The sequence below is a fragment of the Denticeps clupeoides genome, chromosome 11, assembly GCF_900700375.1.
Source record: "Denticeps clupeoides chromosome 11, fDenClu1.1, whole genome shotgun sequence".
Classification (NCBI taxonomy): Eukaryota; Metazoa; Chordata; class Actinopteri; order Clupeiformes; family Denticipitidae; genus Denticeps; species Denticeps clupeoides.
This window is the reverse complement of record NC_041717.1, coordinates 9,984,862-10,009,442: the sequence shown is the minus strand read 5'-3', so window position 1 is coordinate 10,009,442 and position 24,581 is coordinate 9,984,862. Positions and strand designations below refer to the sequence as shown.

Below are 24,581 nucleotides of genomic sequence, written 5' to 3'. Positions count from 1 at the left end.
CTGGTTCTTTAGCAACCAGCGCTGTTCCGGAAACTGATGCTCTTCCTCTTCCTGCAAATGACACTCTTCCTACTGCAACTGATTCTGCACTCCCAGCAACTGATGAAGCTCCTTCACCAACAACAGGTGTGGTCCCAAAAGTTGCTGAATCTGATATTCTGGGAACAAATGCTGTTACTCCTTCAATTGAAGCTGCTTCACCTGCTGCTGTTCCAACAGAAGCTGAAACTGTAGCAGTGGATTTTCCTGTAGCAACCAATGTGGATCCCCTAGAAACCAATGCTTTTCCTGCAGCAATTGAGGTTGTTCCTGCAGAAACTGATGATGTTTCTGCTCCTCCAGAACCTGAAAATATTCCTGTTGAAACCAATGCTGCTCCCCTAGAACCTAAGAATGTTCCTGTACAAACAAGTGTTCCAGCAGCAACTGAGGTTGTTCCTGCAGAAACTGATGATGTTTCTGCTCCTCCAGATCCTGAAAACATTCCTGTTGAAACCAATGCTGCTCCCCTAGAACCTAACAATGTTCCTGTACAAACAAGTGGATCTCCTCTAGATCCTGATAATTTTCCTTTTGAAACCAATGCTGCTCCTCCAGAACCCAAGAATGTTTCTGTAGAAACAAAAACTGTTCCTCCAGAACCTGAGAAAGTTCCTGAAGAAACAAACAATGTTCCTCCAGAATCCGAGAATCTTTTTGTAGAGACCAAAACTGTTTCTCCAGAGCCCGAGAAAGTTCCTGCAGAAACCAACAGTGTTCCTTCAGAGCCTGAGAATGTTCCTGTAGAACCCAACAATGTTCCTCCAAAAACTGTAAATGTCCCTGCAGAAACCAACAATGTTCCTCCAGAACCTGAGAAAGTTCCTGTAGAACCCAACAATGTTCCTCTAGAACCTGAGAAAGTTCCTGTAGAACCCAACAATGTTCCTCCAGAACCTGAGAATGTTCCTGTAGAACCCAACAATGTTCCTCTAGAACCTGAGAAAGTTCCTGTAGAACCCAACAATGTTCCTCCAAAAACTGTAAATGTCCCTGCAGAAACCAACAATGTTCCAGCAGAACCTGAGAAAGTCCCTGTAGAAATCAGTGCTGTCCCTCCAGATGATGGTCCCCCAGTAACTGAGTCTGCATCAGTAGAAATGAATCCAGCTCCTCCAGTAAACGATCCAGTGCTTAATGTAGTGCCTGCTGTGGTAGAATCTGAAGGTCGTGATAAGAGTGAAACTGATCTTGAGCGAAAGGGTTCAGAAAAGAAGAAAACTGAAACTGTACGAGAGGGCACAGAAAGAGTGACAGAGAGATCAGGTACAACAATACAGTGGCACTAACACAAACATACTCAACAATAAATGCAAACAGGTTGGATGATGTTTCTGTTTCGCTGTATTTTTGTATTTTAATATTAATGTATTCAGTGACTGGAAAGAGTGAGAAGAGCAAGGAAGCTTCTGAGAAAGTGGAAGAGAGCAAGGGAGCCAAAGAGAAAAGGGGAAAGCATGAAAAAAAGAAAGAAAAGGAGGATGAAAAGAAAGACTATGAGAAAAAAGGTATTACCTGAGTAGATTTTCCTCTGTATTTGCTTAAGTACTACCCATACTAGACAGTGGCATAGTCTTTAGCCTTTAATCTAGTTTAGCTTTTACACTCTAACCTCTATTCTCGCTTTATCTGGTGTCATTTTTCGAAATGTTAAATATGAAATTATTATAGGATCTATGAACATTTACATTTGATTTTTATACAGTACAGGCCAAAAATTTGGACACACCTTCTCATTCAATGTGTTTTCTTTATTTTTATGACCATTTACATTGGTAGATTCTCAAAACTATGAATGAACACATGTGGAGTTATGTACTTAACAAAAAGTGGAGACCTGGTCTCCACAGTCACCGGACCTGAACCCAATCCAGATGGTTTGGGGTGAGCTGGACAGCAGAGTGGTAAACATCTCTGTTGGAAAAGCATTTCAGGTGACGACCTCTTGATGCGAAGAGTGTGCAAAGCAGTAATCAGAGCAAAGGGCGGCTATTTTGAAGAAACTAGAATATAAAACATGTTTTCAGGTATTTCACCTTTTTTTATTAAGTACATAACTCCACGTGCTCATTCATAGTTTTGATGCCTTCAGTGAGAATCTACCAACGTAAATGGTCATGAAAATAAACAAAACATATTGAATGAGAAGGTGTGTCCAAACGTTTGGCCTGTACTGTACATTTTAAAGGTTTTAATTAGCTTTATAATGGGGGTGTGGGTTCATTTTATAATCTGTCAATTCAGTATATTTGATAGACATCTTATATCCGGAAATTAAGAGTTAAGAGTGCAGACTGCGTCCTTCTTAATGACACACACTGAACACACGGATTAGGTGTAACCATCAGGCTGCCTCTGCTGACCATTCATGCCAGTATCCGCACAGCACAGAGGAGTTTCACTGCCTGAAGTGTGGCGTCCCCAGTTGCTCCGTCACTGTACCGTTATGATATTACCATAGAGATGGATGCCCTGTCTGAGTTGTTGTGAAGCTGGAATAATGACACCGCTTTGGCATAATTACTCCGGCATCTTCAGAGAAAGCGTGTGTGCGCGCGCATGTGTGTGGGTGGGTGGGTGGAGGGTGGTAGTAGCCTAGTGGGTAACACACTGGCCTATGGACCAGAAGACCCAGGTTCAAACCCCACTTAATACCATCGTGTCCCTGAGCAAGACACTTAACCCTGAGTGTCTCCAGGGGGGACTGTGCCTGTAACTACTGATTGTAAGTCGCTCTGGATAAGGGCGTCTGGTAAATGCTGTAAATGAAAATGTAAATGTGTTGCAGCAGTCCTTCTGTAGGCGGTTTTCCTGTTGATGCCGGTGACTGCTTCAGAGCATCTCATATCAGGAGCAAACACAATCAGGGTCATTTCCTTCTGACCTGCCCCATTTTTGCTAACTAGTATATGTGTGTTTGTGCGTCCGTGGTTGTCATAGTTCACTTAGTCACAATGAAATCATTACTAAAGCTGGACGTTACTTTCCAAGCTGTTGCGAAGCTTTTAATTCCTGGTGGACCCAGGACCCAGCTGACAAAGATAACGTACATCAGATTTGAAGGTAAGAATTTGTGCACAAGTCATAAATGAAGCAGTTTATAGCTTCTGGGATGCTAAACTGTGACTTAAAGTCTTGTTTTCGAGTATTATAAAGCACTGTGGAAAAATTGTCACTTGAAATTGTCATTTCATTGTCTCTTTTCTGTCCCTTTCATCTTTTGTTCTCTTCCCCTGACTGCATGTTTTTGCTCACTTTATGTCACAAGGTAAGGTAATAAGATGTGATTTTCCGGTCCTGCCCCAGCGAATGAACAATCACTGGACGCAATTGTGCTAAATATATAATTACATAATCACCGAACAGTCAATTGTTGGCTTGTTGTGTATGTCTGTTTGGAGAAATAGTGTGATTTATTCAACATTATTCCATCTCCTCGACAATCTGCAGAGTAATTGGTCATTTATTTTTAATTAGCTGCTCTTGCTGCTGGTCTCGCTGCTGCTTGGAAGCATTGCGCAGCAGGTCTTTACCGCACATCAGCATCTTTAAAACATCATATAAATATTTAATCTCTCAGACCACCCAAACAGAGGAGAAGATGAAATGATATGTATTAAACAACTGGATGGGGGCTTTGAGAATTGCTTCTTTTGACGTGTCTAACATCCTTTTGAGAGAAGCGCAGTTGGTTCTATCTTGTCTGCTTTTTTTATGCCACTTCCTTTAACTGCAATCCTGCCACAGTTTTCCCTTCCTTGTCCATGTTTGAATCTGTCCATGTTCCTCAACTAACCGTGCTCTCCTCTCTCCTCTGTCAGACTGCGAGTGCTACGGTCACTCGAACCGCTGCAGTTATATTGATTTTATCAACATTGTGACCTGCGTGAGCTGTAAACACAACACTAGGGGGCAGAACTGCCAGCACTGTCGCTTGGGATACTTCCGGAATGCCTCAGCCGAACTGGACGATGAGAATGTTTGCATAGGTCAGTCAGGATTCTTGGACCATATGTAACATTGTTGTTGCAATTCTATATGGGTGCTGTTTTATTTATTTATTTGTTTTTTAAAGGTCACGCAACCTCGCGCTCTATACGCTGTGGCTGACTTGGCAGGCACAGGCGTGGCATTAAAATCCTGTATAATTGGTCCGTAGTCAGTTTCATGTACTATTGTGCAGATCCCCGTTTCATTCCCATCATTATATCCATCCATTGGTTTCTGTTTGGAAGAGCATTTTCCAGCAGCGCCTTTCCTTAATTTGATCCACATTGAAGCTGTGTGCGACTTTTACCTACTGATATCAAGGCCACTTTTATTGAGATATAAATATCCAAAACAATTCATATTGTCCAGAGGTTAAAATCCATTGTTTTTTTTTATGTGTTTACTAGTTTTTCTTTCTGAAATGGTTAAAATGGTTTTAACGTAACTTTATTCTTTCATGAGTTATTTACAAATTTCTGACCACTTATAAAAAGTGTTCAATGTCACCAACCATTCCCATTTTATTAAGGTGTAGCCATATTAGTGGCCCACCCTGTATATTAATAAATGAACAAACACTAAATAAAAAATGTTCCAACATTCTATGAATATTTTGGTAAACTTATCCATCAGTATTCCTCTTTAAAGAAAAATATATTATTGTTTTAAAGTGTTGTTAAATCGCTGTACATTAGATAACTACATGAACTAGATTTACTGAGTAAATTTAAAAGAGAGTGAATTCGAGTCATATTGGTCCTGTGCTCATTTTCTCATTTATCCTCCTCAGCCTGCTGTTCTCCCAGCCTTTCCAGGGATTCTGTATTAATTAACGCAACCAAGACCGACCATTTCCATAAAACATCCCTAATTGTGGCCCATATCTAGTATGGCGAAGAATCGGCACTCGGCTTATGCTACCCGAGGCTGGACAGATTGTTGTACAGTACAAGCCGGCAGCCTGTTGGCAGCTACGGCGTGTTACACTTACGACTGACAACGCAGCAGCGCACTGACATCTACTGGAGAACAGCGTTCCCACGCTGCCCAAAGCAGGCTGCCGGAAAACCTTACCGAGACCCTCGCTGGCCGGAGGGGCGGAGCATTGTCTGTAGCACTGTCAGTGAAAGGTGGCGTGTGAGACCTGTCACATGTTGCGTTTTCCCTGTTTCCAGAATGCAACTGCAACCAGCTGGGCTCCCTGCACGCTCGCTGCAACGAGACGGGCTACTGTCAGTGCCGAGAAGGCTCCACCGGGCAGAAGTGTGACGACTGCCTGCCCGGCTACAACTGGAAACAAGGCTGCATCTGTAAGCACCGCGACGCCTGACTACTGCACAATACATACAGATACACAGACAGAGAGGTTTTATTTAGGCGACTGCCTCGGTTTTTACTCGCCAGAACACATAATGAATTATGAAATTACATTCGGTTGGTGTGATGACAGCATTTCACACTCTTTACTCATCTCAACCACCTTGAGTTAAGACAATGTGCAGTTTCCCCAGGAACGTGCTGCAACTAACAGGCAGAAAGGGGTGTGGCATGTTGCATGTGACAAACGAAGACTAAGAAGAAGAAGTGAGAGACCCCAAGGCAGTGATAATAATTCAGTGTAAGATACGCCCGAGAGCAACAGTGCAAGGCGCTACAAGAGGACTGCGACATAGTAATCTGCACCGTTTTTCATTTATACCCACGTTTTCCCGCTAAAACTCTTTCTCGCTTTTTTTTTTTATTTCACACAAAGCGGCAATGTGATGTAAAACATGTCCTCATGTTCTGCATATCCAGTTGGCTCTAGAACCGGTTTAGGGTGCTTGACTCAGTCAGTGTAAAGGTGTTATGTGTGCTGGGGAGATGATGTCGACGGTGCAATAGCTTCTTTCCACAGGCCATCAGACACCTGAACAGTCAGGAACTTTCCACTCTGGTCTACCTCTGTTATACTGAGTAATATTATCTGTCTGTAATCTTATCTATTAATGCACCGTTCCATTTCGCCCAGCAATATTTGCACTATTTTACTTTGCACATTTATTATTCATTTCACTTGTTTAGCGCTGTCTGTCTCCTTGTCCACAGGTCCCATGTTTGTACTTTGTGTAGCTCAGTTTGTCTCCGTCTCACACGTGCACTTTATGTCAGTACGTAACGTTGTTTAAACGTTACATGTACCACCAGGTTCCGGAGAAACGTTGTTTCGTTTCACTATGTACCGTCCAACATGTATGTAGCTGAAATGACAGTAAAGCTCCGCTTCAAGTTCATCTTCATCACGAACGAGATCTATCTTACTTAGTGTGGTGGAAAACGGTGAAAATATTGAACAACTGAATTATGTTTGGTCATTTCCTCTTTTTCCCAACCGCGTTATGCTGATGGATGTTTTTTCTGCCTCCTCCTGCTGCACCAGCCAACATGTGCGACGACGAGCTTCTGCTGTGCCAGAACGGCGGCACCTGCTTCCAGAACCAGAAGTGTCTGTGTCTGCCGGAGTTCAAGGGCGTCCTGTGCGAACAGCCGCGCTGCGACAGTGAAGAGGGCTGTGATGGCGCCAGCGCCTCCTACCTCAGCCCGGCCGCCCTGCTGCTCTGCCTTCTAGCCAACGCCGTGGCCGCATTAACTTCCTGGTGATCCTCGCGGGGCCACCAAGGGCCACCTGCACGCCTGGCCGGCGAGGGGCTCGTTGGCCACAGGGCTGGGGCGCCACTCCCAACCCCTCTCCTCCCCACCCAGCACTCGTCCTGTCTCACGGTGCTCGCCTACTCGGGGACGCTCAGAAGTGTGGCTTTTTCCTTTTTATTACTGTTCCTCTTCCAGAACGGGAGGTTCAAGGTTCACAGTCGCCTTCATGAAGATGAGAAGCCACTAAACGGCTCTGCTGAAAAGGACTCATAAGAAAAAGTACAACAAAAAAACTATTAAAATCACTGTAAGGTGTTAAAGTCATATTATACTTTTCCTGTAGTTTTTTTTTTTTTTTTTTGGTTGTTTATACCCACGGAAAGGTCAGTAATGCACTTAGCCAACAGACTTCACTAGCAGATCCATGGCTGTACTCACTGCTGAGGCCTACTAACGCCAAGTTACCAATTCCTACAGACTCCTACTTCACCATCTCCTCACTGGCCGAACCAGTGCCCGCTCTGCTGTGGATGAGGAGCTCAAGGTCTGCGGGTGTCAGTGTTCTTCGGTGTGTGTGAGAGTGTGTGTGTGTGTCTGTGTGGCTGAGATTCAGGTTTCGCATGGAAATTCAGGAAGAGAAAAACCTATATCTGTATATGTCAAAGGAGTTCTATATCTGCTGTATAATAACATCATTTGAGTATTTTTTTGTAGAAATGGTTATTTTTGTTCAGAAGTAAACGTTGCCATTACCAGACGCCTGTGATAAAATGCCACGGCGGTTGTATCTGATGATGTCTGACACCCCGGGCCTTGGACAGAGATAAAATATTGGGAAGCAGGTTGGACGTGAGCACATACATAAACTGGCATGTATAGATTTAGTGTAGAGTAAAATATAACAATGATGCTGAACTTTTTAAATCTCTTTTAAAAAGGAAAAATGAAAAAAAAAAAAATATATATATATATACATGATGTGACACTTTTCTTATTCACTCACTCACACTGAAAGGGATTCATCACTGTGGCCTACTCAGCCGACGCCATTACAAATCACACAGTGGCAACCAGGGGACAGTTTCAGATGTGACTGTTAAATACATTTTTTTTTACTTACATATTACAGACATATTACGATCTATATGTTTCTCTGGGTATCAGCAGCACGCAAGTGCTTATAAGCAAAAGCACAGCACACTCAGCACTCCGCCCTGTACGGCTTCAGTCTCTACTCATGCTTTAGATTCAGAATCATTAATGTACTGTCCAAAGAATAAAATCTGACAATCAGAAAGCACATGGGTGAATGGGTGAATTTCTTTTCTATTATTGTTGTTATCTTCCATTATTAGCATAAAATAAAACTAATGTGTCAAAGTGCATATTGCCAGTGCCAATCAGAATATGGCATGTAATGTATAAGATTTAAAGATTTGTGATATTTGATGTGACTAGTCAACCAGGTGCTTTAAAACACAGGGCTCTCAGAAAGGATGCTTTTCATATTAAAATATTGAAAAATACAACAAGAATGAATCAACCAGGCGACAGCTTCTCGGTATGAATGTCAATGTATGTGCCACTGCAATTATGTGATAAAAATGTGATTTTATGATATTTGTTGTAATGCTGTGTAGAAGCAGACGACTCGTGACTATTATCAAGCTGAGCTACTTTGGGACAAATTAGGTTGTGGACAAGTAACACTGCTGTGTAGGAGTAGACACGCCAAAGTGGATGCTGGCGGCGAGCCCATGACACGTTATTTAGGCCAGACAGGGACCTTTGGGACAGGGTTTTAAATTTTACATTAAAGCATAACTATATTGGGAGTGGGTCCTGCATCTTCTTTGCATTCCAATACTTTTGGTAAAGGCATACTGCTTTGAAGGCAATAATTTAGGAAATCCAATACCGCCTAGAAAACAGTGAATGGCAGGCATATTGAGGGGTTTGACGCAGCATTTACCTCAGTCGTTGGCAATCTGTTCATTTACAGCCATTTGCAATCAGCTTTGAAAGGGCCTTTGAAGCTCCTCTGTATGCAATGACTAACGTATAAAAGGTATTTTCAATTAACTGTGCACACAGGCACACTTCCCACACACACAAACCAATCACTGTTGTGTCGTAAGCATCCAGTGCTGCACAAAGTACCGTTTTCAAGACATCCCAATGGAATTATGGAATTATTTTCAAAAAGATGTTCTGATTAAATGTAGAATTACTGAATAACTGGATATATTATACATATTATATGTATTATACAAGGTTTTTAACATGTTTCCAAAATGATGTGCTCATTTATTTGTCTGTTTTTGTTAAGCAAGTTCTGTCTTAAGGGAGCATAAGGGGCCTTTAATTTTGACCATTTTGATCATCAGGACTTCTCAATATGAAGATGTCCTGAAGCGTCTTCTAAAGCTCCAATCATCCCAATTCCACATCGCAACTGGATTTACGAAGCACAGGCACTGCACTCTTGCTAACACCCACCCCTACCCTGCTAGTAATCCTATACCTAAACAGTACTGATGTTATCTGAGGATGAACAGCAACATGTGGGTCAGATCATCGGATCACGTCATGGGCAGTGAGCTCCAGCAAAGCCCGTGCTGTTTTTAAACTGGGGCCGTACAATGCTGCCACCTAGTGGTCCACATTCTCAGCAGCAGGTTATGCCAGCTATGTTTCTCCAATGCTCGCAAAACACATATTTTATTATATTTCCCTAATCTAACTAATTTAACCTGTTTTGATTAACGCTTGAAATCTGCTGAGCTGAAAAAAGTAAGTGATCGAAACCATGTGTATTATTATTCTGCATGTCATTGTGCAGAGCTATTGTGAAAATCTTGAATTTTACTTCTGACACTCCGTCTGTAAATTCTATGATAAATTTAGATATGATAAAACTAGAGAGATAAATTGATGGACAGGGCTCGACGGTGTAGGTTAAAGACACTTCGTCATATTCCTGCGACGCAAGTTGAACGACATTGGGCAGGTGCGGGAGCCTCAGCAGCGGTGTTGCCATGTCCACGTTTTCTAAGCCGGTTTTTGGTCTTACGTTATTCTCATTAACAAGACTGTTGAATATTACAAGACGCCATATGCTGTTTACTGGGCTTGTTTGCCATTTGGATATGCTATTAAACAAAATCGTCTATAAAACAAATTAAACAAATTAGCGATCTATTTCGCTGTTCTATTTCAGGATGACCAGTCGTTAATTATTTCATTGCATTCATTATTTAATATTAGGTTTCCGGGGAATGGCCGTGTTATATTAAAGTTATTTTATCAGACCAGTGATCTTATTAGAGTGATTTTATCAGAGAGATTTGGTTTGGTTTTCCTCGGTATCTGGCAACACGCCGTACTCGTCGCGCCGTGTTTTAATCCCGCGTCTCCATGCAGCGCGTCGTGTCCGTGGTGTCCCTGACGGTCGGGGTGGGCCTGGGGGCCGCCGTCGTGCGTTTGTACGGCGACAGCCCCGCGCCGGACACCCACCGAGGTCTTCTGAGCAGAGTCCCGCTCGTCCCCGTCCCAAACGTGCAGGCGGCGGCGTCCGAGCTCGTCCCGCACCGGATGGCGGCCATGAAATACGGCCTGCCTTCTCTCGCCAACGTCAAAAGCCGCGAGTCGTACGTGACGTCGTACGACCCCAGGAACAGGACGGCGGCCTGGGTCATCGAGCATCTGACCCCCGACGGCCTCGCCGGCTCCGCGGACCGGAAGTGCTGCGAGTTTAAGGAGGACGACTCGGTGCACGCCTACCACAGAGCCAGCAACACGGATTATAAAGGCAGCGGGTTCGACCGAGGCCATCTAGCTGCAGCTGCCAATCATAAATGGAGCCAGAAAGCGATGGACGACACCTTCTACCTTAGCAACGTGTCCCCACAGGTTGGTCCTATTCATAATAATAATAATAATAATAACTATTATTTATTTCACCCAACCCAAATGGTGCATAAGGAAAGGAACCCCAGTGCATGAGCAGCAGACTGTATGCAGGATATGAATCAATGTCCACAGCGCATGGAAGAAACAAAAGATCTGATTTATCCCTAACTTCTTTGTCTTGTTACACTAGAACCCGCATTTGAACCAGAATGCCTGGAACGGCTTGGAAAAATACTGCCGCGCCCTCACTAAATTCAACAAGAACGTGTTTGTGTGCACCGGGCCGCTCTACCTGCCAAAGTAGGAATATGTTGCAGACGTTGGGCTCTTCCTGTGACCCTGTTCAGGTCTCTGACGTTCTTCTTCTGCGTGCAGGGAAGAGTCGGACGGGAAGATGTACGTGAAATATCAGGTGATCGGGAAGAACCACGTCGCCGTTCCCACCCACTTCTTCAAGGTGGTCATCCTGGAGAAGGCTTCGGGCGAGGTGGAGCTCCGGCCCTACGTCATGCCCAACGCGCCAGTGGATGAGAAGGTCCCGCTGGAGCGCTTCCTGGTCCCGATAGAGAGCATAGAGAGGGCGTCTGGGCTCCTCTTCGTTCCCAACATCATGAAGCGAACAAGCACCCTGAAGTCCATTACGCTGGGGGGCAAATAAAAAAAAAAAATAAGTCACCGCTCACGTCCACAGTCACAACGCCGATTATGGTTTTTGTTCTTAACATCGGTTTTCTATTCTTCCTGACTACTAGTACAACTGATTTTCCAAAGCAGAACCAAAATTGTTCAGGCGGTCTAAATGTACTATTCTGCTGATACCAAATACGTTCGGATCATAATCCATCAATAACTGTGTTTGTGATCAATGCAGAGTGATAAGACTGATAATACCAGACTGTACACTGTATGTATAGCAATGGTTACGGTTCGAGCTCATGCCTGGTAATGGGTAGTACGGGGTGGCCAGAGAGAGGCCTTCTGCCAGAATTACTGAGGACCTCAGAAGTCGTCGCTGAGCAAGGAAAAAGCTCCGGGAACCATTTTTATTCCAACAGCCTTGTGTGCTGGAAGCGCTGGATGATCTGCATGTATGCAGAGTTCGATGATATTTGCCATGTTGAGAAATGTTGTGAGCAGGAATTTGAAAGTTAGTAATTAATAGTAGAATAGAGCCAACCTACTTTTGAGCGTGAGCTATCTGAGAAATCGAAAATGAGTCTAGAGAATCTGAAGCATATTGTGCATATTATTGTGAGAGGGTGGTAGAAGCATAGTGGGTTAACACACTCACCTGTGAACCAGAAGAGACAGGTTCAAACTCCACTTACTACCATCATGTCTCTGAGCAAGAGACTTAACTACGAGTGTCTCCAGGGGGGACTGTCCCTGTAACTACTGATTGTAAGTCACTCTGGTCTGATAAAATGATGCTTTTTGTGTGTTTGTAGTAGCACTATTTTACATTGTATGCAATAATGTGTGTATTATGTATGTAATAACCACTTATTGTACAGGAATTGCATGAGGCAGTGGTTGGCCTAGCAGTAGTGCCTGTCATGGCTGCCCACTGCTCACCAAGGATGATGGTTAAAAGCAGAGGACACATTTCGTTGTGTCACCGTGTGCTGTGCAGCAGTGTTTCACAATGACAATCACTTCACTTTTGCTGGTGGCAGCTTCTGACCTGACCACTAGATGGCAGTAAAGCTTTTAATGAGATTTTTACATAGACAGCCTCAGCCTCCTCTAAAGTTGACGAAACATCTCTCAGCCCTTCTGGTTTTCACCCCATGACACGCCTGTGTTCCTCTGAGACGTTTTGACAGCACGGCAGCCGTAAACCCTTCTGGAGTCTGAAAGTCAGAGAATGCGGACGTGTTCCCAGGCTGCCATTAACCTCCATCTGGGCCAATGGACTGTTGGGCGTTTGACTGAACTCGGAGTTTATGTAAAATATATTTATATCTAACTAAATTAAACTAATTTGGAGTAACAGCACTGCAGCATAAATGACTATAAATAAAAACAAGCATAAACTCTATATTGTATATAGTTCTACACATGTTCTCTCTATCATTGAAATATAGAAACTATTAACTGCAGACTAATTAAATATAAAAGTTAACATTATCACTTACTGGCCTACAAAGCTTTCCTCTCTGAGAGTAACAGTACAACTTCCAAAAACAGTGATGAAGTGTGACAATGACTGCCAAATCGAAGTCACATGACACATTGTGGCTGTAAAAAAGGCTCTGATGAACTGAATCACATTGCCGGGTTATCCAATTCATTGTGCAGTAATGGGATGAAATCCAATATTCCTTGAAATAGGATCTCGCCCATGAAAACATGAATCAAATTCCAAATGAAGTCCCATGTGAAAAAATAATATTGTACACTGCTAACATACTGAGTCTGGTAAAACTAATATACTAAAGTAGTGGTAATTAGTGTAAAAATGAACCAATGTGCACAGTGTTAAAGTGTGTACGTTTAAATGCTTGATGCTGACAGCTCGAGTGGACTGTTGGTGTTTTGCATTAGCAGAATAATGATAACAGGACGGTGCCACTGCTTAGATTGGAGATGTGTTCTGTGACGGTTATGAGCAGAGATTGTGCAGACTGCATGTCGGGTTGAGGTGGATTGCCCGCTTGCTTGCTGTTCTTATAAAGATGGAAAGATCTTTAGTCCCTGAGCAAGACACCCTGAGTGTCTCCAGGGGGACTGTCCCTGTTACTGCTGATTGTAAGTCGCTCTGGATAAGGGCGTCTGGTAAATGCCGTAAATGTAAATGTAGTCTTTGCCTTCTTAGCAGAGGAAGAAATTCCACCAAACAATTGTACACACTTACAAGATAACACTGATCAAATGTAATGCCGGTCTGGATTGCTATATAAAACTGCAGTGTTAATAAGCTAATTTAGTTATTTTCAGTTTTTCAAGTAGGTAATAAACTGGAGAAAAGGATACGTTATTCCACAACACCGGCACACATGCATTAGGAAAACAAACGGAACATGATTAGAATCATATCTAAATAAAAATTTAATTATTCTAGTTGCAATTGTACACATTTTTTTTTCAACACAAACATTTCCAACAAGTCCATATAGTTATGTTTCTTCTTTTTTATGTATTTACACAGAGCAATCTTGCAAGTGTTACTTAAGACATACATATAAAAGGCTTTATATGGAATGTTATAAAAATGTTTAGGCTTTTCTTTTTTTATATATTGTACACATGCACATCAACAGAATCAAGACCCGGGTCTTTTCCCCCATCCTACGCTGCAGATGTGGACTGTGAAACAGAAAATATAATCACTTTATGAACTTTATTGTAATAGTGCTATTGCCTTAAGGACATTTTATTTTGAAGTACAGTTCATGCTCTTTGCATGTATACATTTTAACCGACTTGTAATATAATTTGTATGTAACTCTGGGGTAAAGTCAACAAAACAGAACAGAAATTACATAAATTCAATAAATAGTGGCAACCAAATTGTAACATAACTTAATGCACTATATAAATATTTTTTACAAATATGCTGCTTTTCTTTATAAAAGTGGCAAAGCAAATAAAAAAGAAGTTAAAAAAAAAAAAAAAAGCAAATCATGCTTTCAACATTTGTACAGATCTTACTGATAAAAACCCTGCACAGTGATTAGAATTATTCATGGTTGTTCACACATTTTCAGAACACTATTCTTTTTCTGTTCTGTCCGTTTTGCTACGATTAAAACCCTACCGCTGCACTGAGGCGATGAGCTTTGTAAAACGTTAACGGGATGGTTCTGAATAAAGGGTCTAGACCTAAAAAGTGCATAGAACAACACCACCTAGAATGAAAGGCAGACTGCGCATGTGAGGTGCTGAAAAGGTTGACTGTATTTCTACAAGCAGCGAACTCTACCCCCGGTGAACACTGCGTACTCACCGCGTACGGTAGCGCCCCGGACCTGGATGTGCCTACAGAAGCAGCACCAGCACGTACAATCATAGCCTACTTCTAAACTCAGTACAGCAGAGTTCAACACACGTACCATAACTCCTCCTGTACAAAAGAGTGCTGTTTTCATCTTTAAAACTCATTATTATTATTTTTTATAATGGGAATACTTTATGTACATCTTTTGAGGGCAATCACCTCTAAATACACTAATATTAATGCACATACAAAGTATACAACAAATTACATAGCGATGATGTTTCCTTACTTATCGAGGATTCTATGAGAACATTTTGTGCTGTATTGGTCGCAGTTTTTCACATGCAGAAATTCATCAGCTGAGGTACGGAGCAGATATACACCAATTCAAATATAACTAATGGAATGAATTATTGAGGTGATTTATTGAAATGTTTGAGTATTCTCTGGTTTAATATGACAATTTAAATATTCTGCCATTGTGTGAATTGAGACTAAGAATGTCTTGTTTTTTATACAAGCCATGCGACCATACCATACCCTCTCAGTTATTACCAAGTTATTAGTCAATATATCAGTAGCGGCAAGTTCAGAAAGAAAACATGAAGTGAATATGATGGTCATTTTTTGTGTTGTGTGGGGTTTTGGTTCATATTGCTTTTGTACATTTCTATGTTAATAATGTGTGTTTCTCAACCAGTGAGTCTGAATGTAATTAAAATCTGTCCTACACACAGATCTACAGACCTGACAAGTCCACTTCTGCCCATGTCTTTTGTGCTTAGTTCCTAGGAATGGACATACAGCATGTATCTGAGTAGAGTAGCCTCTGAGTAGAAAGGTGATGTTAGAGGAGTAAACACACACTCTTCTTTATACTATGCATATGCAACATGCTTTAGGTTTTAAAAAGTAAAAATACTGGCTAATGAGAGGGACTCGTTGGTAATGCCTTAATGCTCCATTAACGTTGAAACAATACGCAGATTATAAAAGGAATGGAGTGCTTGGTCTGAAACGTGGGGAATGTGCTGGAAATATTTGAGGCCTTTCATAGATTTTCTCCAGCCAAAAAGTACAGGGATCAAGACAGAGCAGTTCAGACATCAGACGAGGGAGCGGTTTGGTGCTTGCAGATGTGATGGTTTGCAGTGACGGGTGAAATAACATTCTGTTTCCTCACCATTCTGAGTCAGACTGTACTGGGCTGTTTTTTTTAGGTGAACGGGTAATGTGCGTGGCGCAGTCCACAGACACATATCGGTTTTCACCGCTGAAAGTCCAGTCCATGGCTTGCATCGCACTCTGGCTTCTTCAGAGCTCCGTCTCATCCCCGCTCTGGTGCTTTTTTGTGTGTCCATGCTAGCAGTTGGAGCTGTTGCGGAACTCTCCGTTCTCCGTGATCTGCAGCTTGGTAGGGTTGGTGGGAGAGATGCCGTTGCGCGTTTGCATGCTATAGCGCTCCTTCAGCTGCGTCAGGGCGCTCATCAGACGAGCATTCGCTGCATCCAGAGAGGCAATGCGCTTCTCCTGGAAACAAGAACAATTAAAAGTTTCATTTTGCTGCCAAAATAACCATAATTATTAAAACATCCCACCTTGTTAACACATTGCAAACATTCATTGGTAGAAAAATTTAATATACTCTACTTAAAATGACTATATGATAATATGACAGTACTTTTTCTGCTTTCTTGTATATTTAGTTCAATTTCCACATAGTCTAGAAAAGGTTTATGGTACAACAAGATGGTTGAATGAGCAGCCTTTCATTGCTGCCCACTGCTCACCAAGGGTGATGGTTAAAAGCAGAGGACACTTTTCGTTGTTTCACCGTGTGCTGTGCTGCAGTGTGTCACAATGACAATCACATCACTTTAACTTTCAAGGGGACAGAGCCCACCAGGTAAATAGCAAATTGCAGGCAGCACCATCTAGTGGTTCTTCCTTATATGACACCAAATGCTGATAAGCATCTCTAAATTAGATAATTATGGATTTATTATTTTTGCTAATTCACTGCTCACTCAGGCTGATGTGGTTAAATGCAGAGGATACATTTCATTGTGTGCACCGTGTGCTGTGCTTCACAATGACGAACACTTCACTTTCACTTAACTGCAGCCTTTGGCACAACATCAAATGTATGAAACAAGACAAAAATAAAAGAAGTTATGTTTCATTTTGATCAGCAACGAAATAAAATCTGCATGACCGACTGCAGTCAAGAGCTTGTTCACAGATTATAGTATAATCTAATTCTAGTATAATTATGACATGGCTTTGGAGCACAAAACGTAACCACCTCATCAGCAGTTTCATTCACTTGCAATCAATAGGTGCCTGGTGCTTTCTTCCCCTTGCGTTGTCTAATGTTTGTAATTATGTTTATGAACTGCATCCACATTTTGTTTTTAAATGGGCAGAAAGATCACTGGAGCACGCCATCAAGAGCCTCATCAAGCGCTTTGTTAAATGGCAGGTCTGAGAGAACGTGCTCCTCTGCTCATGAAACAAATAAAAATGTTATGCATGGCGATAAAGACATTTAAGCACTGGCTGCAAATCTTGTAAATAAGACAGTTTTTGTCCCCCCAGCCTCGCTTTGTTCTACAGTGAATCCAACGACTTCATTTCTACCTTGAAGGCTGCTTCAAATTTTCATCACCAGAGGCTGCTGTTTACTTCTCAGGAACGAGTTCAAAGAAAACCTGGGCAATTGATCCGTAGCCAATCCCTTCAGTAATTTCAAGGACATCAAAGGGCATTCTTGACATATTTCCTGCGCAGTTATGTTGATTATTAGTGTGACACGGGTCATCGGTCTTTTATGAGAAGAAGGCGACTGAAGTGGGGAGTAGAAACATAGCTCAGTGGTGTTTTTCCATCATATCTCCTCCTCCTAATTATATTTATGAGCTGCATTAAATTTTCACAGTGCTGGGGCTGCCCAACAGCAGAAGGGCAAACCCGCTGACTTTGGTGTTGTGCGGCACTATAAAGCTGGGGGTTTGAAATCCAGCAGTGATTCGCCAGCAGTTGTTTCTGCTTGGCTATCCCAACAATGGTTCAGTTTAACTCCCTATAGCTTCCGCACTGAAACCTGCAAACGAAGAGGAACCTATGGTGGCTAAAGCTAAGGGAGGGATTTAGAACTTCTGAGGAAACCCAGCACGAGTGCAGAAGACGTGGCAGGGACCAAACAATTCATGCAACAAACAACAGAGTTTAGCGCTGAATAATGGATCATTAGTGCAGATAAAGCCCCACACATCTGGGCTCAGTCATTCAGGAGACTCACCTGGGCCTCTATGATCTTCTGTTTGGAGTCCACAATGGCCTGCATGTCTGAGTGGTCTTTTTTCAGCTCCTCCTCCACCGACATTAATCTGCAAGAGGAAATGTGCATGCTTGCTGTAAAACATCCATGTGTAGTCGTTTTCATGCATGCCAAATGTCAATTTCATTATTTAGCCTTTTCATCCTCATCAGAATTCTTTTCTCATAATACTTGTTTTCTCTCCCATCCATAATATGCTAACCATTATCAGCCAAAATGTTCACATTCATGTATCCATAAAAATATATGCAATAATACTGGTATGGCATTAGATTACAAAGACAGATGCGGTGCAGTGAATTTGGCTCCACCCACCTGGTGATGATGCTCTTCATCTGCATCTCCTTGTCCTCCTGCTGCCGACGCAGCCGTTCCTCTGTCTCCTCCAGCCGGGCCTGGTATTCCAGCAGCATCTTCTGTGTCTGCTCGTCCTGGCCGGCCAGACGTGATTCGTACTCCTCCAGCTTCTTCGCTGAGATCCTGAGCTTCTCCTGCAGGATGGCGATCTCCTGCTGGTACTGAGGAAACACAGATATACATACATTTTGAAACACAGACGCCACACTGCTTTTTATTTAACTTTTCACAGCCTATTAGCATGACATAGGAATGACAAGGTGTCATGAGCTGAAGGTGCACATCAAAATGACAGCCTTCATCTGCGGGTCATGCAGCGCTAAAGACTGCATATGTACAGAATAGTACAGTAAAGTAAAAATAAAGGAGTCCAGCACACATAGTGTGAAGCAGTCACCCTGAAACCATCTACTGAGCTGAGAAAATCCAGTAGGGCTTTGAAGCAAATGTCTGCTGGGTCAGGGAATTCTGAGAACCGTAGCAAATCCCTCAGAGAATTATGAAATATATAGATCATAAATCTGTAAATATATAGTGGGAAGAAAAAAGAGCAGACAGAAGAGATTGTTGAATACGAGCACCGTAAAAAGCTCATCAACATGGGAAACGATTAAAAAAAATTCAAATAAAAAAATGGGATGAACAGCAAATACAGCATGTGAGAGAAGATGGACATGTATAAATATATCAATCGCTGAAAGTAAATTGTAGTTAAATTCATCTCTCTTGCTGTATTTTAATGGTGGTAACTGAGGGGGTCCTCTCACTGCATCAAGGTGCTCTGGCTCCTGCTCTCCCTGTCCCACTAAGTAGCCACGCTGGGGGGGTCAGGAGTCAAACTCATCTACAAGACTCATGCATTGCAGATGAGCTCCCCCTCAGAATGTTATCTCCGCCGTTGGATCTGACACGAGACCCCCGATTCCTCATCGCTGGACTGATTACAAGCCAAGCAGAGCTCTAGATCAACCTGCTGCGCTCACATTAAAAATACAGAATTTCTAAAGATAATAAGGAATTACAAAAAATGGCCACAGTGTTTTGCATGAACAAATTTGACCTCAGACTCGAAAATGTACTGAAACTGGAAACAAAAAAACAACAGCGGGAAAAAGTTTCAGGGACATGATTGTCCCATGCTGGAGATTTGCTAATGGAGTTTTCCAAAAACATTCCATTTTTCTGTAACAATAAAAATTGTGCAAAAGTGACCTTTTCTGTTTGTGTGAGCTCCTCTTTGCTTTTGAAGTCGTGTTTGGAGTCTGGATCAAGGCCCTCCTGGTCTATGTACTGCACGTTCATGTTGAGCAGCCAGGCAGCCGTGCGGTCCAGAGCGTTGGGGTTCACAGGGGACGGAGCCTGGAGAAAAACATTCAAAAAGCACTATTTTAAAAGCGATGTGATAAACACTGCATGTTGGGCTTGTTTGCTAGACCAATGTCAAAGGTGTCCTTGGGATTTACATAAATAAACTTTTATTTAAAACAAATCTCTTGGTAGTAATCTGTATCTCAAAGAAAAGAAACTAATATATTTTTGGATTGATGTGTAATTGTTGTTTTAATCCACAATTGTCCAAACTCTACCAAGATCTTTCCAAAATTCCAAATTCAAAACCGCCCAATCTGGCACCCCTTGGCTGCATCCTGCAGTCTGTCCTCAAAATAAAACTTGTTCACGCTGACCACCAGTGGAAACCATGAATGCTCTCTCAGTTATCGTCATGTCAGGAACAAACATGCAGATAGACTATCAGATCTACCGTTCAGGAGTTCTGACTGGCAAACGTGAGACATTCTGAACCCCTCCAATGGCCAACTTAATAAACAGCAAAAGACGTCAGTGTCTTCTCTGTTTTTAGTGCCATCGGCTCGACTCCAGCTAATAGAACTTAATGAGCTCACGGCTCAGGAGAATTTGAGGCGCGAATGAAAAAGCGGTTGGAAGCCGGCCCTTGAGCTGCTGAGATGGCTTTAGACATAACACTGAAGATATGATTTCGAAACATTCCTGGTGCGACAGCAGCAGCTTTCTGAGCTCGGCAGATGCCTGATCCATTTTTAATGAAGATGCATTTCACACGGACAATCGGAAGAGTCGTTTAATCACTGCAGCCAGTGCCGGCACTGACGAAATTCATTCCGCTTGTCGCTGTAAGGTGTCTCCCTGCCTCTAGGTCTTTCTGTTTGGCCATCCTACAGTTTTATTAAAATCCCGATGCCTGGGGGCAGCATCACCAGCTTGTAAATGCTCCCTCGCTGGATTTAGGCTGACGTCTCATAATCATTTTTGTCCTGATCTGCGGTTTCTGCTGTCGTGTACTCGCATTTGACCCTCGTTTGGACTCGACTCACTTGTTTGTGGAGGGTGCGCTGCTTGGATTCTGGACTGTCCCCTTTGGAGGAAGAGGATTGCTGCCGGAAGCGGCTGCTGCTGCTCGGCCAGTCGGGCGAGGACGATGACATCATGCTGCCACTGGAGGGCCGGGGGTAGGGGGCGGTGTTGAGCATGCTGGGAGGGGTGCGCCCCCTGGTGACGGGAGGTGGGGGTGGCTGATCTATCCTGCGCTGCGGGCCGGCGCTGTTCTGCCGGGGGATGTTGGGCTGCTGCTGTGTCTCGTTGAGGGACAGCTGACGGCGGGTGAATTCGCCGGAGCGGCGCAGACCAAACTCGTCCCCGCCGCTGCCTCCGCCTATCCCGGTTGGTGCTTGCGTAATGAAGGTGTGCTTGACCCCTACCGCTTCCTCAGCGTTGCTCTGGGAGCTGACAGAGCTGTGGCACTCAGAGCCCGAGTCCGCTATTGTGCGAGGAGACATTGGTAACCCTGCCGCCATCTGGTACACCGGGTTCTGGAAAGAAAGTGGTGCTAGAAGCTGCGGTCGGCCAGGTGCGCTCTCTGTACTGGGCGTGGTCGGGGTCTGGCCCGACCTGCGGAGCGTGGGTCCAGGTGGGAGGTTGCCCTGTGGCGTCCGAGCCGTCCAAACCCCCACAACTGTACCAGGCTGACCGACCGAAGGCTGGCTGTCATTGAGCAGGTCGCTGGGGGAGGAATTGGCTCCGCCCTCAAGGGTCCGGCTGTCCTGCAGGTCCACCATGGATAGGCTCTTGCTCCCGTTAGGCAGCTGCATGTCTGATTCGTTCGTTTCTGAGTAGCTGGAGCTGCGGGCAGGCAAGGGCTGTACCACTGAGTTTCTCGTGACAAAGAACAGGTCCTTATTCTCAGGTGTTGGGGACGGTAGCCGAGTGAAGTCAACCAGCCTGCAAAAAGGCCGGTCAGAAATAAAAAATTATCACAACAGAATGCAAAATCATGCCTCCTACTCTCAGAAATGATCCTAAACACTGCATAATCGGAAATATCCGGGCTATTTATATAGGTATATTGACAAAATTATGAGATTGAATACTAGTGGGATGCATAAGAGATAAATACCATATTTAAATAGTATTTTTGTCCTGCATAAATTCCTAACTTTAATATAATAATATTTTTAAAATAAAACATCCATTTGGTTTTTGAAATAATGCAATATCCCAGATAACTAAACAAAAGACCTGTTTTCATTTCATTATACATGTACATATTGGGCTGCCAGACTGCTTTAGAGGTATTTGTTCAGGAATAAAATGCAATTGTTTAAAGCTTTTTACTGCTGTGCATCACAGCTAATGCAGTGCAGAAGGGATAAAATTCTGGTCCCTCTGGCATAAAACATTCTTGAGCAACACAAAACATTCATACATTAAGAGTAGCAGTTGGCCAGTTGCATCTGATAGGGGGAAAATGCTAAATTAACCTAATTTCCTTTCATTTGCTCTGTCATTTGCATTTCGTTATTATTCTATTTAACTGTAATGCAAACTGGCAGAGGTAAAAAAAAATCTCTCTACTGTTTTTGCTGCACTGGACTTCAGTCGGCACCATTCGAGCCCCATGGCCAGAGACTCTCACCCCGTCAGCTCGCTGTCTATAACCATCTTCTGCAGACCGGTGGAGATGCTGCACCCGGGCAGCCCTGGGGAGCCCACCCTCTCAGTGGGGGAGGAGACAGGGACCCCAGTGGGGTTGTTCAGAGCCATGCTCACATCACGTAGGACCCGGGGCAAAAAACCCAGCTTGGAGGCAGTGGCCTGGAAAGAAAGACAGCAAGCCATTGGTATGTATCGTACTATCAATGGCTATGGTTTCCCTAGGGTAAAGAAAACACCAGATGAGATTTACTTTAGAGGTTTCTGTTGTCCGGTGTGGCACAGCAGCAACCAATTCTGTGCCCCTAATAAATCCTTTCACTTGTTTTTTTTTATATTCCAGCAGTACGCTCCTTAGAGTTTAAGCGAATAAAAGCAAGGTAAGGGAAAATCAATAGTCCCCTATTTCATTGGATCAGAGAGGACAGCAGGAGAAGAGATGGATCAGGAGAGGTGCTGTTTTCCTCATTTACTCTAAGCCTGGGAGGTCTGGGAGTTCTGTGGTCTAATTAGTGTATGGTCAGACCTCCATACAGACAGAGGTCATGCCTCATAGTTAAAAATGGTGCACCATTTATGGAGAACACTCATGATGCAGTGGTACAAATAATGTGCAGCTGAAAATTCATACAAAGAGAACTGCATACAAACCGATCTGACAGAACCTACATACATTCATAAATGTAACACCACAACACTAATTTGGGGCAGTCAATCTATTAAAAATTATTCACAACTAATTCATAAGACTAAAGCTTGACATAACGCTTATTTAAACCTATGAAAGCACCAATTGTGGGGAAGAGGCTCAGATTGGGAGTGAAGGGGTGATGATCTGGATTTTTTTTTTCTGAATAAAACAGCCCGTGGTCAATAAAATGTAATGCAAATTACTTTAGTTTGCTCAATTGTTCACTTGGGCAAGGGCTGATTCAGATAATGCGCTGAACTGTGTATCACACATTTTTGAACACAAATAAAGTATGACCACCATATATGAGATATGTGTGTGTGTGTGTATGTGTGTGTGTGTATATATATCACTACATATAGAAATGAATAAATGAATTGATAAATATATTTAAAAAATAAGTAAATGCATGAATAAATGAAAGAAATATATTTTAACGTTTTAGTGCCAAACTAAAAAAGCTGAAGAAGTGAAAAATATATAAATGTTGTGCAATTATATAATTACAAAATGCGGAGAGAGAAGCAAAGACACAGAATTATCGCTCAAAACTGATGCAAAACTGGAATTTAAGTATCAATACCAGTGCTCATTGACATTGAAATTGCTATTAAATTTTTGTATTAGTATCTGAGAATTGATTTTTTGACAATATTACCAGACATATTGTAAGCGCATTGCTCACGTGTTCTCATCTGAATCTGCCCTAATATCGACACTTAATATCCTCTAATATCACCCTAGTTGCCTGAAGCAGATAGACCTTGCAGATAGTTTTGATTTATTGAACATGGTATTGAAAATAAATACTGGTAAAAGGCTTCATGTCCTTATTTATAAAAGTGACTGTTATATTGACATTTTTCCCTGTCATTTCCCAATGTGTCAGAAAGTGTTGCTTAGTTTATAGGAACCAACATGAATGCATCTGTTCCCAGCACCTTTTCTTCTCTGAATTCCACTGCACTGCAGTACCTGATCCAGCTGCGAGACGACTTCTGACAGCAGTGAGTGAAGCGTGGACAGCTCCCGGCCCAGGTCGATGTAGCCCTCAAAGCCCGCTGTGTTGGAGATGGTCTCTGGGTTGGAGATCTCCAGCAGAAAGCGCTGCATGTTTGTCCACTCATGCTCCAGAAATTGGTTCATGAAGGACATGTACTCTTCTTTGCTGCCAAACCTGAAGAGAGTAGCAGGCTGTTAGGAATCTATGCATTTAAATGCATGGTTTAACAAAGCTGAAAATCACTCTGTTTCTGCTGAACAAGTGACACACTCTGTTATTGATTCTAGTAAACACACACACACACATACACACATCTTCTTCCATGTACGCACTTGGTGAAGTTGGCAAGGTTTTGCGTGACCTTGGCGATGAGCGTGAGTGTGCGGGCGGTCCGGTCGTCTGGGTACTCCTGCATCAGATTGAAGAGAGATGGCGACATGATGGCCGGGCAGAGGAACCGCAAAAAGAGTGATGCGCTGATCAGACGTTCACTGATGTCTGGTCGTCCCCGGTTACTGCAGTCCTGTCGCCATGACGCAAAAACCTCCTTTAGCTCGTGAGGGAAAACACTGAGAAAGAGAAAAGCTTCATTTTATGTCCCAGTTTAAGCCAAACAATTTTTAATAATCCATTTAAAAATATTCTCATTGAACTTTTCAAAATCAGGTAGATTCAGGGCTTTTGAAAAATGTTTTGCCCCAATGCAGCT

At 42.9% G+C, this 24,581-nt stretch overlaps 3 protein-coding genes across 16 annotated transcripts in view; 2 read left to right on the top strand and 1 right to left on the bottom strand.

The window, feature by feature from the left end:
• ntng2a (netrin g2a) overlaps nucleotides 1–7,960 on the top strand; it is a 45,029-nt gene extending 37,069 nt beyond the window's left edge. For 5 of the 12 annotated variants that reach the window (XM_028995377.1, XM_028995376.1, XM_028995374.1 and 2 more), the window contains 3 exons: nucleotides 3,861–4,028; nucleotides 5,205–5,339; nucleotides 6,449–7,960. In XM_028995377.1, coding sequence (XP_028851210.1) covers nucleotides 3,861–4,028; nucleotides 5,205–5,339; nucleotides 6,449–6,669 — 524 coding nt within the window. In that variant the 3' untranslated portion in view covers nucleotides 6,670–7,960. Of the gene's footprint in view, nucleotides 1–12; nucleotides 1,306–1,415; nucleotides 1,548–3,030; nucleotides 3,103–3,860; nucleotides 4,029–5,204; nucleotides 5,340–6,448 lie in introns of all 12 variants that reach the window. The other 7 variants (XM_028995367.1, XM_028995366.1, XM_028995373.1 and 4 more) reach the window with 6 other exon arrangements.
• A 2,072-nt stretch (nucleotides 7,961–10,032) lies between these two features.
• On the top strand, nucleotides 10,033–11,280 carry endog (endonuclease G). Its single transcript, XM_028995425.1, has 3 exons — nucleotides 10,033–10,572; nucleotides 10,763–10,872; nucleotides 10,948–11,280. The coding sequence occupies exons 1-3, from the start codon at nucleotides 10,078–10,080 to the stop codon at nucleotides 11,228–11,230; spliced, it is 888 nt and encodes a 295-aa protein (XP_028851258.1). The 5' UTR covers nucleotides 10,033–10,077; the 3' UTR covers nucleotides 11,231–11,280.
• A 2,319-nt stretch (nucleotides 11,281–13,599) lies between these two features.
• Nucleotides 13,600–24,581, bottom strand: part of dab2ipa (DAB2 interacting protein a) — a 73,886-nt gene continuing 62,904 nt past the window's right edge. For 2 of the 3 annotated variants that reach the window (XM_028995422.1, XM_028995424.1), the window contains 8 exons: nucleotides 24,205–24,441; nucleotides 23,845–24,046; nucleotides 22,162–22,340; nucleotides 20,564–21,467; nucleotides 19,422–19,568; nucleotides 18,168–18,370; nucleotides 17,814–17,901; nucleotides 13,600–16,042 (listed from right to left, as the gene is read on the bottom strand). In XM_028995422.1, the coding sequence (XP_028851255.1) occupies nucleotides 15,875–16,042; nucleotides 17,814–17,901; nucleotides 18,168–18,370; nucleotides 19,422–19,568; nucleotides 20,564–21,467; nucleotides 22,162–22,340; nucleotides 23,845–24,046; nucleotides 24,205–24,441 (2,128 nt within the window). In that variant the 3' untranslated portion in view covers nucleotides 13,600–15,874. The remainder of the gene's footprint in view (nucleotides 16,043–17,813; nucleotides 17,902–18,167; nucleotides 18,371–19,421; nucleotides 19,569–20,563; nucleotides 21,468–22,161; nucleotides 22,341–23,844; nucleotides 24,047–24,204; nucleotides 24,442–24,581) is intronic. The other variant, XM_028995423.1, reaches the window with a different exon arrangement.